Genomic DNA, 20,856 nt, shown 5'->3' with positions numbered 1-20,856 from the left:
GTGTGTGTGTGTGTGTGTGTGTGTGTGTGTGTGTGTGTGTGTGTGTGTGTGTGTGTGTGTGTGTGTGTGTGTGTGTGTGTGTGTGTGTGTGTGTGTGTGTGTGTGTGTGTGTGTGTGTGGTGTGTGGATGTTTCTGAATGCGTGTGTTTGTGAGTGTTCTATTAAAGAAACTACAGTAACAACACAAGTGTCTTTATAACATCTCGTCCTCCATGTTTGTTTCTCTTCTGAGGTCACGTTTGATCATGTTTTAGTGAAATCGTTTAAACAAACAGCATGTGTGTGGTCTCGTGGTCCGAATCGTCTCGTGTTGCATTCAGAGGATTATTAAGAAACTGTCCTCATGTCTGTGGTTGCCATGCTTTTAAAACAGTTGAGGTTTGAAATGGTCCTGTGTGGAGCCGGACTAGGTGACATGACGGAGCTGCAGGAAAAAGAACCACAGAGACACTGAAATGAGGATTTGTACTGATGCTAGTATCAGATAAATAAGATCATGAAGAGCTGCTCGACACACTGACAACCTGAGAGGAGGACACACAGTGATTCTCCTGTTCCTCTGTACGTGTGTGTGTGTGTGTTCTTTGATGAGCCCTGCAGCCTGTAATGACCTCAGCTAATGAACATACTTTTAAGATGCTAATGAAGGACACACACACACACACACACACAGACACACACACAGTCTGTCAGTAGGTTAATGATGTCATCAATCAGACAGGTCGAATAGGGGACACTAAAACACACAAACTAAGATGCGTGTGTGTGTCGTCCCCTGGTGATACTCAGCTGTGAATCAACTGTTTAACTTTCATTCTCGTTGACAATTCAAACATGTCTGACATCCTGATCAAAGATTTAAAAACAACAACAACTTAACAACAACTATAATGACACAAAGATACTAACGAGTAAATCAGCTGATCTTCAGTCTGTCTATCTCCTTGGGTCAAAGGTCAGGATAACAGGACCCCCCCCCCCCCCGCAGTTTAAGACATCTCTAAGGCGGCGTCTGAAAACATCAAAGACTCATTATGAAGAGAACAAAGTCAACAACATGTTTCATTGTTTCTGATTTCAGTTAATTTTATGATTGACAGGATCGAAGGAATGAGGCGATAATATAACAATGTTTGACTTTTATCAAAATATATATATAGACTCTGGTGTCAACAGGAGGGAGGGGCTTATTCGACCTTTGCGTGTGGTGGGAGGGGCTTGCTTAACCTCTGCGTGTGGTGGGAGGGGCTTGCTTAAGCTCTGCGTGTGGTGGGAGGGGCTTGCTTAACCTATGAGTGTGGAATGGGAAGAGCTTATTAATCCCTCCAACATTGAGTCTGCACTGATGCTGACTTACTGAACAGGTGTTGTGTTGTTGTCATGGAGACGCTTTGTTCATTACATTTTTGTGTCACCACAGACTGTAAATATGAATATGCTGTCTTAGTCTAACTTTCAGTCAGCCTAACGACAGGCTGAGAGCTGGTGCTGAGGCAGGTTTTAAGCCTCCTGACAAACCGTTACACCGTGCCCACCTGTCAGTCAGGTCAGCTACACGCCTAACTACGGATAACACGTATTGTTTTCAAAATCAATACGCAGCCATTTAAAAAAAGAATTCACCCCCGTACAGTGTGTGCCAGTGATGCCAATAAGTAATCAGACCTATTTGTTTTTTTGTTGCAGGCTGTAAACATGTTTATTTCTGCTGTAAAAACTGCTTTTTTCCAGTCATGTGTATGTGACTTCCTGTGTTCCAGGAGCCAGCCTCAAGCAGACACTTGACAGATTTTGCACTTCAGCATTGGCTTCATTTTTCAAGACCGGAAGTTGCCGCTTGGTTATCACCCGCACATACGCAAACGCCTTTAAATGAAATCAGAACAACATTAGCAGCTCGACATGTCAGTGGCCGTCACATGGTCACATGGTCACATGGGTTTATGGTCACACAGTCACATGGTCACAGGAGGATTCTGACTTCACTTCAGGACAGGTGAAACCAACGTCCATATGAACAAACAGCCTGAATAATAAACACCTTCTGAGGGGGAGCTGCTTCTCCTTCACCTCCTCCTTTAGCCCCTGCTTCTCCTTTAGCCTCTCCCCCTCTAAGCAGTACTCTTTTTAAACCAGTCATCTTAGCTGGTTTTAAAGAATCTGATCTACGTGGTCTCAGAGGCTCTGAACTGGATCTGAGCACAGGGGGGTTTATCTTCCCCCCGCCTCTCTCCTCTCCTCTCCCTCCTTCTCCCTGTCTCCCTCCTCTTTCTTCCTCTCACCTCACCCTCCTCCTGGTTGCTGCAGGTTTCTGTGGTCTGAGTGGAAACCAGGTCTGTGGTTTGTGTTCAAGTCTGACTCGTCCAGATCAGTGTCAGGTCATCAACGTTAACCACCTTGTTTTAGCATGTTAGCATGACTTACTATCGGCTCATGTTGATACCACCCAGTGTTGAGTATCAGTCAAAAAAGAACCTTTTTTACTGCCGTCGTCATGGAGACACGTGTGTGTGTATGTGTTTTATTTTCTCTGTGTACCTTCAGCTGTGTTATGTTCACATCCAGAAGGAATAAGAAGAGTTGCACGTGGGCGGCAGCGTGGGCGAGTGTGTGTAGCCTGCAGTCAGTCTGTGTGTGTGTGTGGCATATCTGTCTGCATTGATTCCTCTGAGACATACAGATAATGAACTGTGTTTTTTTACATTATAGATACAACTACATTAGAACGGATTTAGTTTCACTAACTGACTTTAATAAACCAAACATTAAAGCAGTGTTTCTCAACTTGTCGAGCTTCAGGACCCACCAACTACTCCTTCATGAAAAATTGTGACCGAAATTCCTTATATTTTTCAATCAATTTGATTTATGTAAAGGAAAATTTTGTAGTTTGGACTTCAGACGGTACAAAGTATGACAGAACAAAGAAACTGAATGAAACAAATGTGTTAAAGAAAGAGTTTTTACAGCATCTTTCTTCCAGACACACATTCGCGACCCACTGAAACCGACCTGCGACCCACTTTTTGGGTGCTGACCCGCCTGTTGAGAACCACTGCATTAAACAATCCTCAATTATAATGTCACACATAATAATTGACTTTCCTCTGAAGGACTACAGGGACTAACACACTTGAGCTTTATTTTCCACTGACCCTGACACACACACACACACACACACACACACACAGCTGCAGCTGAGTGTGAAAGGCAGCAGGGAGGTACTGAATCTGAGGGTGATGAAGGAGAGAGCAAATGGCTGCAGAAAGTGTATGTTTATAAGTGTGTGTGTGTGTGTGTGTGTGTGTGTGTTCTAAGGGCACTCTCAAGGTTTCGCTCTTTCCTGTGTGTAACACTGCAGTGATTTATTTCTCTGCTCCCCCTGAGCTGACAGCCTGATCCAGTGTGTGTGTGTGTGTGTGTGTGTGTGTGTGTGTGTGTGTGTGTGTGTGTGTGTGTGTGTGTGTGTGTGTGTGTGTGTGTGTGTGTGTGTGTGTGTGTGTGTGTGTGTGTGTGTGTGTGTGTGTGCGTGCGTGCGTGTGTGTGTGTCCCAGCAGAGCCAGTCTGTCGTCCTCCTGCAGCCAAACCTGCAGCTCGGATGGAAAAACTGAAAAAGGAGGAATAATACTTGAGCTGCGTTCAGGCTCTTCAGGAAAACAGAGCACTGACTGTAGCCTTCACTGTCCTGAAAGAAGCAGCTAAAGATAAATAAAAACATGTGTGGACTGAAGACAGAGCACACTGTGTGAATACATGCCCTGTTCTCTACCACCAGACTCCTGCGGCCTCTGCTGTGTTCACTGCTCACTGTGTGTTTGTGTGTGTGCGTGCGTGTGTGTTATCTCAGTTGTTATCAGGAGATCTTTGAGTTGTCAACTCTCATAACATTAAAGATCAGAGACGTACTGAATGGCATAGGACTTGCAAATGTTGTTCGTCTAGTTCACTGCACAAATCCTATGACACAAACACACACACAAAGTCAGCAGCTCCTGCAGACAGCTCATCCATCAGCGTGCTGTAGTCACTTTATTTTCATTAAACATAAACAGGAGGACAGCGTGCTGAGTCTGCAGACAGGACACGATGCAGGCAAAGCATTCTGGACAGGACAGGTTCTGTTCAAAACCGGGACATGTGAGGGTTTATAGATATTTGTGGGGACACGGACAGTTCTGCTCTAATCGCGACGTATGGTCATCCTACATTAAGCCCTTACATGTGGTTGGAGGGAGGGGGGGAGGGGGGTAACTGTAGTCAAACTGGGACAAAAAACCTGGTAAAATTAGGATTTGAGGTCAGAGGAAACAGAAGAAGGCAGAACAATGAAGTGTTCAAGTCCACGTTTAATGAAGCGTAAAAAGGTTAAGCACCAGCATAAAGTTGTATTCACACACACACACTCTCTCTCTCTCAGTAACAGTCGAGTACAGATCAGATCATTTACAGGGAGAAGAACAAACCTCAGAGCACGTTTGACGGTTTCAGGAGAGAAAGTGAAAATAACTGAACAGAGAAATGAAATGACGGCTGAACACTCTGTTTAAAGATGAACTAGAGTTATTTATGTCGGATTTATTTCTGACTTATCTCTAAATTTATATTTGACTCTGATTTATATCTGGATCATTTCAAAACAGACTGCAGAATTTCTCATGTTCAGCCTCTCAGAGAAAAACACGTCTGCAGCCTGAAACAGTTAAAGGGATACTTCACCCGTTGAAACATGAATCTGTATTGACATTGGGTCATACATGTAGTAGAAATGTGAAATTAATTTTGAGGTAAAGCTGATTCAGAGATTTCTTCCAGGAGGAATTGGTATCTTGGAAATTCCTGGCAGAACACAGACTCTATGTCTGTGTCCATAGGCAAACAGTGAGAGCACCGACACTACAAGTCCGCCCCAGCTCGAGCCGGCCCGGGCTCCTCGTCCTCACCGCCGCCGCGGCCAGCAATATAGCAATATAGCCACGAGACGGTTGGTGCAGACAGGCCGGTCTTGTGTCCCGGTGAGTGGCGTTAGCGGCGGACAGTGGCGGCCCCGGCAGGCAGCGGACGCAGCAGCCAAAACACAAGACCGGCCTTTCGGCAGCAGCCGTCTCGCCGCTACATTCATATTTTGCCATTATCAGCTTTCTCCAAAGAGCCTGTTAGCATAGCTTCCAAGCAATATGGTGGACGTTAAGTTTCGATTCTGGGAGTGAGTTCCCACCCACTGATCTGTGATTGGTCTGTAGCTTCAGTGGTCGAAAATATGAGGAACTAGCATTGTACATTCACCCCGCTAACCGCACTCATTTTGCGTCACTGGAAGCTCCTTTTCAGACTTAGAAATACAAAGATTTCCCATCTGAGGGGAAAATGAGGGAGGGATGCACGACCATTCAAAAATACTACCAGGTTTCTAATGATACAAAGCTTAATGCCAATTGATGAAGTATCCCTTTAAAATGTTCAACTGCTGTTTAATTAGGTCTTTGTGTTCATTGCTCTGAAAATCATATCATCTCTATCAGGAGGAGATTAGCTTAGCTTAGCAAAGAGACAGGAAGCAGCGCTTAAAACCTGAAAGTTTAAGTAATTTGATTACTAACAGGAAGAGAAGCTAGGCTTGGCTAGGATAACATTTAATACACTTATTATAGAGATATTTTAACATATTGCAGTGATTTAGCATAGTGGCAACAGAGCTAACATGCTAGCCTGCTAATTCAACACACACTCTTACTCTTCCTTTATAAACATCTTTAATAAACACACATGTTGAAAACATTAAGTGTTAGCTAAGTCCTAGTTGAAGAACACTGGGCTAACACTTTCCATGCACTTCAGTAACATTCCTACATTCTAGCTGTACCAACCTTACCATACTTACTTATGCTATATGCTAACTGCTTTAGCAACCATAACACAGTCCATGTAGCCTGCATGCAAACACCCAACACAACCCTCATGTTACACTGAATGGGCTAGCCGTTCTGTAGCTATAGGGGCTAACTGTTTCCTGCTTCCAGTCTTTGTGCTAAGCTAAGCTAGTCACATGTTTGTAACAGATGGACAAACATTTGAGTTTCATTTAAAAAAATTGATCCTCTGAAGTGTGAAGATTCTTTTTAGACTCTGGTAGAGATTTTTAAAGTACGATAGTACGGTTTGTTGGTTTGTTACCATGGCAACAGAAAATATGTCCTAGACACCCATTATTTGGTCATTCATTCATTTTAATGATCTCCTGATAAACTCCTGGACACGTGTGATGGATTGGTTCCTCTCCGACACTCTGATGAAACACATGGTTATTTCAAACTTCAGTACTTTTTATTTCAACAAACCATGGAGTTCTCCTAAAATAAACAGGGTAAATATAAACCTGGTTTCCACTCATATCTAAAAGCTGTATTAACATGTTGTTATGGCAACAGTGGTGACAGTCATAATAAAGACACATCAGGCTGAGAGTATAAACATTATAAAAAGTGCAGCCTTGACCGGCTGTCAGTCAGTACCTTGTGTAGCATCCTATATGTACCAAGCAAATATATATTAGGTTTAAATAGCTTTCATCAAACCGAGCCAACTCATTCAGCCCGACGTAACGAAGAGAAGCGTGTACAGACATGTGGCGTGCGCTACAACCAAACATCATGTAATCATAAATACTAAAGAAGACTACGTACATAAACAGACTTAAAGGCTTCAACTGCCCGTCCTGTCTGCTGAGCGTGCGTCTCAAAGTGCAGGAAATAAAGAGACGGCCTGAACCCTCCACCCCAACAGCAACACCTGAAGAACCATCCAGAAGACCTGAACCCCGACAGCAACACCTGAAGAACCATCCAGGAGACCTGAACCCTCAACCCCGACAGCAACACCAGCAGAACCATCCAGAAGGCCTGAACCCTCAACCCCAACACTGAAGAACCATCCAGAAGACCTGAACCCTCGACACCTGAAGAACCATCCAGAAGACCTGAACCCTCGACCCCAACACCTGAAGAACCATCCAGAAGACCTGAACCCTCGACCCCAACACCTGAAGAACCATCCAGAAGACCTGAACCCTCGACCCCAACAGCAACACCTGAAGAACCATCCAGAAGACCTGAACCCTCGACCCCAACAGCAACACCTGAAGAACCATCCATTAGACCTGAACCCTCGACCCCAACAGCAACACCTGAAGAACCATCCATTAGACCTGAACCCTCAACCCCAACACCTGAAGAACCATCCAGAAGACATGCTCAAGAACCTTCTGAAGATGACGTCTTTAACATGTGAGGAACCATCTGAAGAACTTTGTGAAGGACCCAACCAAAGACCAGAGGACTCAGTTCAACAGAGACCAGAAGACTAAGTTCAACAGGGACCAGTTGACTCAGTTCAACAGAGACCAGAAGACTCAGAAGCAGACAGAGTCCTGATCTCTGATCTCAGTTAAAACTTTCTGATGCACTGGTTGGCCAATTAAAGACAGAGTGAGGTGAAGGAGGCCAATCTGATGGGCTGAACAAACTCTGTACAAACCTTCATCTTTACAAAATTTACCTGCTGCATTCATGGATGCATCCATCCTGGCTGCTTGTTAGAAACTTTCATTTACATTAATATTACTTTTTAAAGTCACACTTGTTCAGTGTTTTGTCAGCTGTGAGTGTTTGTTTGATATCAGGAGCTGAGTTCAGTAAGAATATGACAGGGTCTATAAGAGTCCAGTGCTGAGGTACCTGATCTTCAGGTTCAAGTGAGGAGGACAGGGTGTGAGGGGGACAGGGTGTGAGGGGGACAGGATGTGAGGAGGACAGGGTGTGAGGAGGAGGGCTCTAGCAGGGCTCTAATCCTGTGCCAGTTAGGAGGCGGGGCTCTGATTATTTTTGACAAGTGGGGGGAAGAGCTCTGGTTCTGCGGGACAGGTAGGGGGCAGGGCTCTGATTATACATGACGAGTAGGGGGCAGGGCTCTGGCCCTGTGACAGGTAGAGCAGGGCTATGATCCTGTGCGGTAGGTAAGGGGCCTGGTGCTCTGGTCCTGTGTGGCATGAAGGGGGCAGGGCTTTTATTCTGTGTGGTAGGTAGGGGACAGGGCTTCCTGCTGACTCACACCGTGGTCATGAGTTTGAGAGAACCTGACCTGAACCGGAGGATCTTCTTCTTCAGGGTTTGGGATGCCTTTATTTTGACAAAGGCCTTTGTATGAGCTGACCTCATGTCCTTTCCTGTCGCCCTGGCTTCTGTTTCCTCTAACTGGCTCCACCCCCTCCCCAGACCACCTGTGCCACCCCCTGCCCCACCTCCCCCACTCTCCTCTGTATCACTGGCGGTGGTGCTCTCCTCCACATACTCGTCGTCGCTGGACTCGCTGTCTCCGAAGCGGTTGGCAGTGTAGTTGGACCTCTCATCCTCACTGGTGTCCACGATGGTGGAGTGAAAGAGCGATGCACACTCGGCTGAGTACTCAGAGTCACTTCCTGCTGTATAGGCATACGGGCTGCTCAAAGCCCCATCAGAGGGGAGGAATCGGCATGCGGCACAACGACTCAGCAGCTCCTTTCTCTTACGTCGCTGAGCGCGTCTGAATGCTTCATCGTAAGGCAACGTACGTTTGTACTTTGGTTTGGCAACTATTGCAACCTGGTCACGTCCGTGGTGGTGACCATGATGGTGGTGACCATGATGGTGACGGTTACTTCCATGGTGATGGTTTCCGTGGTGATAGTGCCTGGATGAACCTGAACGCACACTGCTCAGTGTGGATGTGGTTTGTTGGTCAAGGACTCGGCCCTCTGGGATGGACGCAGGGAGGCGTTTGACTCTAGAGGAGGATGTCCTATTGGTGCACCCTGTTGCTCTCCTGGAGGTTCTGATGTGGGTTGGGCCTCCGTCCTCCAGCAGACGGGACTTTTTAGAGCTAGACCTGTAGTGGTACCTGTCCCCTCGTCTTTCGCTGTGTTCAGTGGTCTGACTCGTCTTCAGGGTGGCACTCTTCACTCTGACTGTCCTTATATCGCTGTCTCCTCCCTGACACAGTTTGATGTCCTGCTGCTGGGTTGGGGGGGACCTGCTCTCAACCACACGACTCCGTCCTCCTGCTTCATCCAGACTGTGAGACGAAACACCTACACCTGTTTTATTAGTCACTGACATCTCAGTGCTCTCAGTGTGACCTGTTGGCACAAGTGTAGGACTGTTCTTGGGCGTAGCTGACTTTTTTCTGATGGTTGAAGGTGATTTGAAGAGCAGCTCCTGGTCAGGAGGGAAATATGGTGGCTTCTTGGGGGAGGAGTTAGCTTTGGGACAGCCCAAATCTCTGACATCTTTGGGCAGAGTAGCTGTGGACGCTGCTGATGGAGGAGGATATTTCCTGTTCTCTCTCAGTCTGAGTAGACTGTTGGTGCTTGAGTTAACATCGGGCTCTGGGACAGAACAGACTGGGTGGATGTTGTTACTCAGAGGAGAAAAGTCACTATGGGGAAACTTGAAGACATTGTGCATCATGTTTCCGTCTGGGTAAAAAGTCTCCTGCTCACCTTTACTTTCAGTGAACCACTGCCTCTGAGAAGACGAGGAGAAGGCTCCGTCTGCTCCTCCTGCAGACCATGGGGGTCTGTGTTCAGAACCCCTCAGAGTCCCAGTACCACCCCCTGAGCAGGGAGCAGAGAGCTGCCTCCCACAGAGACCAACCGGCCTCAACACGCTCTTTGATGGCTCTGTGCTGATACTGGTCCTGGGTCTGTTGGTCCTGACTGGCAGGGCCCTCCTCTGCAGCAGACTGAAGATGTAGCCGTCCAGTCGCTTCTGTGACAGCGTTAGAGAAGAAGAAGAGGGGGCGGGCCAGGAGGAGCTCTGAGGGACAGACGAAGCGGAAACAGGATCAGACTGAAGGACACAGTCTGCTTTAAGTCCTTCTACAGAACTCTTCAGAGCTCCTTCTTCTATGCCGAGACCGCCATGGCACAACTTCTGCAGGAAGACCGGGCTCTGCACCGCCACAGCGTGCAGCGGGCTCGGGTAGCGGTACACTTCACAGCCGTTCCTGGCCACCAGGTCACAGTGGTACTTAGACTGAGAGTCACAGGAAGAGACAGAAGAGATGGAGTCCACAGTGGGGGGGTGAGGAGCAGAGAGTGAACGGCGGACTGTACCACAGATAGACGAGTCATCACAAAGTCCTCCAACCAGACCATCACAGTCCAAACAGCTGACCAGCTCGTCTGAAGGATAAAGAGAGAGAGAGATTTATTTATTTGCACAGTAACATATTAAACAAATAACAAAATCGACAAGATTCAGTGCAGAAAACTCAAAGAGCTCATTTGAAGCCTCCACCTACACAATGCTAAAATATCATCAAATTAAAAAACAACTAAACAATTAAGATGCAGAAAAGAACGTGTTCACAGATATGTAGAGAAAATGTATTAACTGCATACAATGACAAACACAAGCAGAAAACCAAAACCAAAACGTATGAGTCATTCTGATGAACCATGTATACATGGATAATGAGTCGTTAAGGACGAGCAGTTCAATGTTTGTTTTTTGTCACATTTCACTGAGCAGCAGGTTTTTGAAAGATGGAATACATATTCTATAATCTGCTGCTTCTGAAAGGAATGGAGAGTCGACTTCTGCTTGTCAAACATTACAACATGAAGATCTGAAGCTGGACGGTTGAGCACCAATGGAGTAAGAATAAAGTAACTCTTGAAGTGCTCAGAGATATTCCCTTCACTCCATGTTTTATCAGTAAAAACACATATTTATGAAAGATCGATGTTATACATATTCAGAATCTGGAGCTTCTCAAACAAAGGAGCAGAAGAAGAACCAGACTCTGATCGCCATCCTGACAAATCCTTTCTGGACGATAAGATCAGGATAAATATAACTATAACTATATATAAAGAGTAAGGAGACGAGATGACTGACACTTCCAATAATACCAAATATTTGTTTATTTTCTGCTAACAGTCGATCTGTTCTCTCCAACTCTAATTCTCATCAAAGTCCCAGAAATCTCCTAGTTGATACCTGGGGCATCTCAACATAATCGATTGTCATTTTGGACAAATCCTTAATATAATATACTTTTTTTTATATTCAAGGATAATTTATTTAATTGAAACCATTTCAAAAATAATCAGTTTAACCAATATTAGCATCCCTCATCAAAGAATCCAAATTAGAATGAGAAAACGAGGGTTGTGTCATCTGCAAACATTATTGGAGAACGAACATGTGAAACATGATACAAATATAGTATAATATATAATATTAAATATAATATGGGCGGCTGTGGCTAAGTTGGTAGAGTCGTCACCTCTCAACCGGGAGGTCAAGGGTTCAATCCCCAGCTGGCCAACGTGTCCGATGTGTCCTTGGGCAAGACACTTAACCCTGCATTGCTCCCACTGCTTCGGTGCATTGGTGTTGTACTGACTCTCTGATTTACGTCGCTTTGGATAAAAGCGTCTGCTAAGTGAATTGTAACATTGTAACAAATATATGTAGATAAGAAATAATAACGACCCCTGTGGAACCCTGCAGTGCCGCCTGGCTTTGTCGGAGTAGCGATCCTTGACAGAAACAATTGAAAAGATCATGGTTTACCCAATGATTTCTCCTGAAACCATATCAATGTTTATAACGAATAGAGTTTGAATTACGGTGAAAGAGAATCCTTTTCTAGTATTTTTGAAAACAGGGCAAGATAGAGATAGGTCTCTAACTATTAAAAGAGCTGGGATCACCTGCTTTAAACATTGGAATCACTTTAGTAACTCGGAAGTCCTCTGGAACAATCCCTGTCGTCAGAGACAAAAAAAGAATGTTTGACAAGAAGGCAGAAATATGTCATGAGCAGATGAAGATGTTTTTATCTCATCCATCGGGTGGCTTAAAGAAAGTTATACTAGGAAAGGTTCTGCTGCCAACAGATCCAGCTGCAGACTCTCACAGATGGTATTTGAATGATTCAGTGTGACCGTGCTGGTTCACAGAAAGTCAGTGATGGGAGTGGATTCAGTCCTGATGAGGCTCAGCTGAGTGCTGCCATGATTCTGTGTGGATCGGCTGATGGAGAGCACGAGCATTACTAAGTGGAAAATTCTTTGGTGTGGAGACAGAGGGCTGAGAAAAGTTAACTCTTTGTGCTCTGCTCCAGGCCTGATGTGAAGGGAACATGATGAATATGTCAGAGAGCTGACGGACTACAGACACTACTTACTCCTAGGAGACAGAAGTTAGCATCCCTGTTAGCCTCTAAGGACCTGAAGCTGTGTCAGCAGGGCACAGCGGTGACCCCTCCCACACAGATACTCAGACGTGTTTGTGGGAAAGTCTGATGTGTGACTGATAAGATTAATGCTCTTATTCGTTCCACCTGAGTTTGTTTTACACGTCAGAGGAGACGCTTCATTTACGGATCTCATGATTTGATCTGCTGAATAAACTGAGACACAGAACCATGTTTGTTCAGTCTGCTCCATCAGGAGAGACACACCTCAGTTTTCACAACCACCAAGAGCCGAAGCACACAAGAACCCGCCCCACAGTCAACAGCTTGATTACTGATTCAACACAAGATGAAATACTTTAAAGAACAGGTCGGCTCTCCAGTCACACCTCGCTGCTGAGATATATACTGATGTTTATAAAGGGACGAGAGAGCCATCAGAAGAAATGTCAAATTTAACATCCCAATTCAAATCTGGCTCAAAATGTTCCAATTTGAGTTAGAACCAATTATTCTGTATGGCAGCAAAATCTGGGGACCAAAATTCAATCAGGACTTTGACAAATGGGACAAAATAATAATGGAAACATTTCATACCGAGTTCTGTAAGAACCTCTTACCTGTTCAAAGACCCCAAACAACGCATGAAGAGCAGAACTCAATAGCCCCTCCTCCTCAAAATAAGATTAAGATTTACTTTATTGATCCCCGCAAGGGGAAATTTCTGTTTTTACTGGTTCTGTGTCTCAGTTTATTGGAGGGGATTTGGTGCCTTGCTCAGGGGCACCTCAGCAGTGCTCAGAAGCTACCAGACAAACTTTCATATTTGGTCCGCACCAGGACTTGAACCGGCGACCCACTGGTTCCCAACCCAAGTCCCTACAGACTGAGCTACTGCCGCTGAGATGGTGAGTATTAGTTGTGTAGTAGTTGTGTGTGTTTGTTGTGTATTAGTTGTGTGTATTAGTTGTGTGTGTTTGTTGTGTGTTTGTTGTGTATTAGTTGTGTGTGTTTGGTGTGTGTTTGTTGTGTATTAGTTGTGTGAGTTTGATGTGTGTTTGTTGTGTATTAGTTGTGTATTAGTTGAGTGTGTTTGATGTGTGTTTGTTGTGTATTAGTTGTGTGTGTTTGTTGTGTATTAGTTGTGAGTGTTTGTTGTGTATTAGTTGTGTGTGTTTGTTGTGTATTAGTTGTGTGTGTTTGTTGTGTATTAGTATGGACTTTGTTTACCTGTAGATGGGAGTCGTCCGTCAGCGTCGGCTGTCGAACAGAAACACTCACTGAAGACCGAGTTAGACGAGTTGGAGAGCGAGCCAGACGCCGCATCACTGAGCTCATAGAAACCTGGGGTGGGGGCAGAGATGAAATGGTTAAAAAAAACAGCTGAGTCATGTTTAGCTTGTGTTCATGGATGGTTCCTCAGAAATATTCGTCAACGATTCAGTTTTTTCCCGACACATTTTCATATAACAGACATACTAGCTCAGTTAGAGCCGCACATGGTCCAAGTAAGCCCCTCCCTCCTCTTAAGCTCCTCCCTCTTCTACACATTTTGCCAATGTTTTAGTGCAGTTAAGACAATGCTCTGAGTCTGTTTGGTTCACCAGTAAACCCAGTGTGTTTCCTCCTCATACCTGAACTGGGTCTGCTGTCGGTCTCCGGCGGGTCATGTGGCGGCTCGGTGTCTAGGCGCAGGTCACTGATCTGTCGGTCGAGCTCCTGAAGCTGACTGATGAGTCCGGTGTCTCTCCTCCGCAGGCAGTTCTAAACACACACACACACACACATTAGTCCATTGTAGTTTTCTATTGTCATGTCTCAGTATGCGCGCTCTGAGGGAGGATCCAGAAGCGTATGATCATACTCCTCAACAGTAGGTGGCTAGGTGGCCTATCTAATAGTTACTATTCAGTGTTTCCCCTACCTAAAAACACTGAATAGTACCTACCTACTACCTACCTCTAAACCTAGGGGAAACACTGCTATTGGACCTTCTTCCTGTCGACCTGTCAATGACAAACGAGTCAGCACGCAGAAAAGCGTGTTCAATGATGAAAACATGGACGACTATCATGCTCTGAACATTTCAGCTGACTCAGCATGCCCTGAGTCAGAACTGTAGAGCATGCTCAGTCCTAGTCCAGTCTGGGTTCCATTAAGGTGTAAACATGTGAAAGCACATCAACCCCTGATGACATTATCTACGACAAGTGAGCTGGTCAGACTCTGAGAAACTCAGGTCTATGTGATCCAGGTCTATGTGATTCGGGTCTATGTGATTCGGGTCTATATGATCCAGGTCTATGTGATTCAGGTCTATGTGATCCATGTTTATGTGATTCAGGTCTATGTGATTCGGGTCTATGTGATTCAGGTCTATATGATCCAGGTCTATGTGATTCAGGTCTATGTGATCCATGTTTATGTGATTCAGGTCTATGTGATTCAGGTCTATATGATTCAGGTCTATGTGATCCATGTTTATGTGATCCATGTTTATGTGATTCAGGTCTATGTGATTCAGGTCTATGTGATTCAGGTCTAAGTGATCCAGGTCTATGTGATTCGGGTCTATGTGATCCAGGTCTATGTGATTCAGGTCTATGTGATCCATGTTTATGTGATTCAGGTCTATGTGATCCAGGTCTATGTGATCCATGTTTATGTGATTCAGGTCTATGTGATTCAGGTCTATATGATTCAGGTCTATGTGATCCATGTTTATGTGATCCATGTTTATGTGATTCAGGTCTATGTGATCCAGTGCTGGTCAGGTCATGTGACCTGTCAGAGTCTGATAGGGATCTGCAGCTTCAGGCTCACAGACAGATAAGATCAGCTGTTTACATACCTGCTGATTATCACCTGGTTCTACACACACACACACACACACACACACACACACACACACACACACACACACACACACACACACACACACACACACACACACACACACACACACACACACACACACACACACACACACACACACACACACACACACACACACACACACACACACACACACACACACACACACACACACACACACACACACACACACACACAGAGCAGAGATAGAAACATGCGGGTTATGCAGCTCTCAGGTCATGTGCTGCATTCCTCTGACTGAGCTGCAGAAACAAGCTTCTGATACTGAACCAGACCATAGCTCCCACTGCACACCAGTCATACAAACCAGTTATATGAACCAGTTGTGTGTGTTTGTGCACGTGTGTGTGTGTGTGTATGTGTGTGTGTGTGTGTGTGTGTGTGTGTGTGTGTGTACGTGCATGTGTGTATGTGTGTTTGTGCGTGTGTGTGTGTGTGTGTGTATGTGTGTGTGTGCGCGCGTGCGTACAGCTGCTCTCTGGTATGAGCGGCGTGTTCAAACACACACTGACGCTCCTCCAGCTGTTCGTCCTGTCAATCAACCTGCTGACAGCTGAGACTCAACCGGAAGTGATGTCACTCTCACACTTCCTTCATTACTTTATCCCAAACCATGAACGAGGTCTGGAGTCAGTGGTCATCAGAACTACGAGCGTGACACTTCCTGTCATGCAGCGTGGCCCACGCCATCATCAGAAGAGATCTTTTGTGATTGGTTAAACAGAATTCTGGTCATGGTGAGAAAGTAACCGTAACGCTCAGATTCAACATCAACATGTTAGAGACCCTGACCCTGGTCCTGGTCCTGGTAAAACTCTAAACTCCAGATTTATCATCATCATGTATGAGATCCTGGAAATGGTCTAAGTAAAGCTCTTGACTCCAGATTCTTAATTATCATTAAGATGATTTTGGTCCTGGTCTAAGTAAAGGTCCAGACTGGGACTGATTCTAGTCTAATCTAAAGGAGATGTCTGGACATGAAGGAGGAGCACACAGCTCTCTGTTTGTCTCTCAGCTGCTCGTCTCAGAGCTGAAAGTCGATCTGCAGAGTTTCAGCAGCTCAAAGGAATCTCCATTTGTTCCTCCTCACAGGGGGGAGGAAGAGCAGGAGGGGAGGGGGGGCTAATCTGCTCCAGATTCAAGTTTAGAGCTGCAGCTGCACCAACACAGAAACAACCAGGAAAGATAGCTGACCTGAAAACATATCCTGAACCACAGGAGGAGGAACAGGAGCAGAGGAGGAGGAGGAGGAGGAGAAGGAGAAGGAGGAGGAGGAAGACAAGGAGGAGGAAGAGGAAGAGGAGGAGTAAGAGTAAGAGGAAGAGGAGGAGCAGGAGGAGGAGGAGGTGAAGTCTGTATGGAGTCAGACAGATCTGAGATCAGATTTCTGTCAAATATGAAGCAGCTGCTGAAACATAAAGAAACATGGCCGACGCCTTCTCACACTGACTTTAAATAATGTTTTATACAAATTTTAAAAATAATGAGGATCAGCTGACTCATCTGACTCTGAACATTTCAAGGCATTGAAAAGTGAATGTGAAAAGTTTCCAGGACCTCCAGACTTCACACTAACTTGTCTTCAAAGCTTCTCACCGCCACGCTGCATGACCCGTTAAAAGTTACACCTGAACGCAGCACAGAGACGACAGCTGAAAGTTAGTGTTTGTGTCCCACACAGAAATACACACCATCACACACACACACACACATGCTGCAGACGTTACAGTCTGTTTACCTGCTGCAGACGTTACAGTCTGTTTACCTGCTGCGGACGTTACAGTCTGTTTACCTGCTGCGGACGTTACAGTCTGTTTACCTGCTGCAGACGTTACAGTCTGTTTACCTGCTGCAGACGTTACAGTCTGTTTACCTGCTGCAGATGTTACAGTCTGTTTACCTGCTGCGGACGTTATAGCTTGATATATTTTTAATGAATAAACTCTGTACACAGACAAAAATAAGCCAACAGCAAACCTCCTGTCTGTCTGTCTGTCTGCCTATCTGTCTGTCTGCCTGTCTGTCTGCGTGTCTGTCTGTCCTCCTGTCTGTCTGTCTGCGTATCTGTCTGTCTGTCCTCCTGTCTGTCCTCCTGCCTGCCTGTCTGCCTACCTGTCTGTCTGTCTCTGTCTGCCTGCCTGTCTGTCCTCCTGTCTGTCTGCCTGCCTGCCTGCCTGCCTGCCTGTCTGTCCTCCTGTCTGTCTGCCTGCCTGCCTGTCCTCCTGTCTGTCTCTGCCTGTCTGCCTGCCTGTCTGCCTGCGTCTCTCTCTCTCTGATTGCCTGCTGACTCTCTGAACAAACCGACCGGAGAGAGTTCATTAACTGAGAGCTGCTTCAGGCCACAACACGCCTCTTTAATTAGACACACACACACTCAGACGCACACACAGGCACACACACACCTGGTATCATTGAATCTCCCAGCATCCTCTCTGAGCCGCGGGGGGCTAGGGATAAGACTCGAAGAGTCAATTCTGGTCAAACATAAAACCTCCCCCACACACACACACACACACACACACACACACACACACACACGACATCATTGCTTTATGACATCAGGATGTTTATTCTCTCACCTTAAAGAGACAAATAAACTGTAATTGGTTTAAATTCCGCTTAAGAGACGAGCAAATGGTGAACTCACGAGTTTAGAAATAACATATAGAAAGAACATAGAAACACAGTCAGCTGACCTGCTCTGCGGAGCCAGGCTTCTGCCTGTTCATCATGAGCCTGGTTCTGTTCCGGGTTTCTGCCTGTTCAACATGAGTCTGGTTCTGTTCCGGGTTTCTGCCTGTTCAACATGAGTCTGGTTCTGTTCCGGGTTTCTGCCTGTTCAACATGAGTCTGGTTCTGATCTAGGTTTCTGTCTGTTCATCATGAGTCTGGTTCTGTTCCAGGTTTCTGCCTGTTCAACATGAGTCTGGTTCTGTTCCAGGTTTCTGTCTCTTAAAAAAAGTTTCTCTCCACTGTGACTTTGCTAAATGCTGTGCTCACGGTGGATTAATGTTGGGTCTTTGTAAAGAGTCGCTTTAGACTTGCTCCGTTTGTAAAGTGTATGCAGATCCATTGATTTCAGACTACACACACACACACACACACACACACACACACACACACACACACACACACACACACACACACACACACACACACACACACACACACACACACACACACACACACACACACACACACACACACACACACACACTCTCTCTCTCTGTCTCCCTCTCTCTGTATCATGTTTCTATTAACACAGGCTGACCCCGCCTTCAACCCCGACCTCTGACCTCACCTGAGTCTTTCAGGCCCAGACTGAGGTTGGAGGTCACAGGTCATGAGGCAGACAGATCATGACGTACCAGCTGTTTCCGGAGCAGAAGGATGTTCTCCTCCAGGAGCTTCTCCTCAGAGCTCAGCTGAGCCTCCCTCCGCCGCTCCTCCTCCTCCTCCTCCTCCTCCTCCTCCTGCTCCAGTTCCTCCCGGAGCTCCAGCGCCGCTCGGACCAGCTCCTCCTGCCGTTGCCTCAGCAGCTCCAGCTCCCCCAGCCCGGACACGGTGGCCTCCAGCCGCTCCCGCACCGCGCGCAGCCGCTCTGACGCGTCGGCGTCCCGCCGCGCGGTTCCAGACTGTAGCATCTCGGGGTCTGACAGAATCAGGGTCCGGGTCTGCGGGGTCCAGACAGCATGGTGCGGGGCCGGATCAGCTGCCACGGTGAACTTAACCCGGGACAAACTCACCGGGTTAAACAAAGCGGGTTAAAGGTCCTCAGTCCGCTCCCTGCAGCTCCGAGCAGCAACCGGTGGTCCCACGGTCCTCCTTTACACAGGACAATCCGGTAAACAATCCGTTAAACGGTTCCTGGGTCCGCTCAGGCACGTCTCCAGGTGACTCCCAGCATGCCCCGGGGCCGCGGCAATGAGCGGGGCCGTCAGAGAGACACGCAGACTCGGCCTGAGCTCCGTCCTGCTGCCGCTGCTCCCCAAGCTCTGCAGGGACTGACCATCAGCATAAGCACATGCCCCGCCCCCTCCACGCTGCAAGAACAACGAGCTGAGTTACGTCACCAACAATGATCATATGCCTTTCCTGTAAGCACCTTCGAAATAAAATAGACACATTTAAAAATCAAAGCATTCATTTTTTAAGAGACAAAAATAAAAAATAAAAACTTCACTGGTTCATATTTTTGATTTGTTTGTTTTTACAGGTACATTGAACAGCCAATCAGCAGGTAATATTGCATAACACACCTGTTACCTGCTGACAACGTCTCTGTTAAGTACTGTTAAATACTTCTACTACAAAAGAGATCTGCTCAGAGATCCGCTCAGTGATCCTCTCAGAGGTCCTCTCAGTGATCCTCTCAGAGGTCCTCTCAGTGATCCTCTCAGAGGTCCTCTCAGTGATCCTCTCAGAGGTCCTCTCAGAGGTCCTCTCCGTGATCCTCTCAGTGATCTGCTCAGAGATCCTCTCCTCTTATATCCTGATGTATCATTCACGTCATTATCATCATCATCATTATCATCATCGTCGATTGATTCTACAGATAAGTCAATTCATGTTTCTTATGAATTAGAAACTCTATGACGTCATTAAGTGTGATTTAATGTTAGCGACAACATCAAAGAACAAAAGGTTATAAACAGGTAACAGGTGTTATACAGTGTTACCTACAGCAGATAACAGGTCTGCTATACAGTGTTACCTACAGCAGGTAACAAGTCTGTTATACAGTGTTACCTACAGCAGGTAACAAGTCTGTTATACAGTGTTACCTACAGCAGGTAACAGGTGTTACACAGTGTTACCTACAGCAGGTATCAGACATCCTGATTTCTTCTTCTGTACTTTGTTCTAGACCTTTGTTGTTTTAGGTTTCTTTCACATTCATCTGTACTTTTGTTGTCTTTATTTTGAAGGGCAGATTCAAAGTGTTTCCTGTGTGGCGGTGTTTAATGATGTGATATTGACCCCCCCGCCCCTCCGTCGCTCAGCCCCGCCCTCTCCTCCGGTCAGGCTGCCCTCAGGTCCTAAAGTCCTAAACGATCTGATGTAATGAGACAAATAGCTGAGATTATTAAAAAAAACACGTTAGAGTTTATATGAAAATATTTATAAGAATCTTTATGTTCTATTATTAATCTTTATATTCTGATACTTATGATTATATTAATCATGATATTCGGATGTAAAGTGATGAGTGGTCTGTAGCAGCATCTCTCATGTCAGAGTCAGATCACATGACTGAGATCTGACTCTGTTAAGGAACTCCTTAAAGGAAGAATGACCGACATGTTCCACATAAATATATCATGAATAAAGTCTATTCTGTGTAAAAGTGTCTCTGAGTCATGACTGTCTACAATGAGTCAGAACCTCGAGTCCTGCTGGCTGTGTTGTTGTCAGAGACGTGTTTACATGGACGGGACGGCCGGCTCCTCCCCTTGTGTATAAAAGCTGTTTTAGTGAAGGACTAGAGAAAAGAAGAACATACACACTGATTATTTTGATGCTAGTAAGTGTCTTTAGATCACGCTCATTCTGTGTCAGTTTACATGCAATGTGAAGCTACGAGCTAACTAAAGAGCGCTAACATTAGCATGCTAACACAACAATGCAGGACATTGCATTGTATCTGGAGGAGGGTGGAGGCTTCAGTATGGAAGAGGTGTGGCCAAACAGCAGTTTGTTTTGGTTTCATGCTGGAGCTTA

General features: G+C 45.9%; 1 protein-coding gene across 1 annotated transcript; it reads right to left on the bottom strand.

Moving 5' to 3' along the window:
- Positions 1-3,990: 3,990 nt before the first annotated feature.
- On the bottom strand, positions 3,991-19,290 carry dact1 (dishevelled-binding antagonist of beta-catenin 1). Its single transcript, XM_020658786.3, has 4 exons — positions 18,504-19,290; positions 13,872-14,001; positions 13,468-13,581; positions 3,991-10,213 (listed from the first exon to the last, which is right to left on the bottom strand). The coding sequence occupies exons 1-4, from the start codon at positions 18,777-18,779 to the stop codon at positions 8,100-8,102; spliced, it is 2,634 nt and encodes an 877-aa protein (XP_020514442.2). The 5' UTR covers positions 18,780-19,290; the 3' UTR covers positions 3,991-8,099.
- Between the last annotated feature and the right edge of the window lie 1,566 nt (positions 19,291-20,856).

The sequence above is a fragment of the Labrus bergylta genome, chromosome 18, assembly GCF_963930695.1.
Source record: "Labrus bergylta chromosome 18, fLabBer1.1, whole genome shotgun sequence".
NCBI lineage: Eukaryota > Metazoa > Chordata > Actinopteri > Labriformes > Labridae > Labrus > Labrus bergylta.
This window is presented reverse-complemented; position numbering and strand designations above follow the sequence as displayed.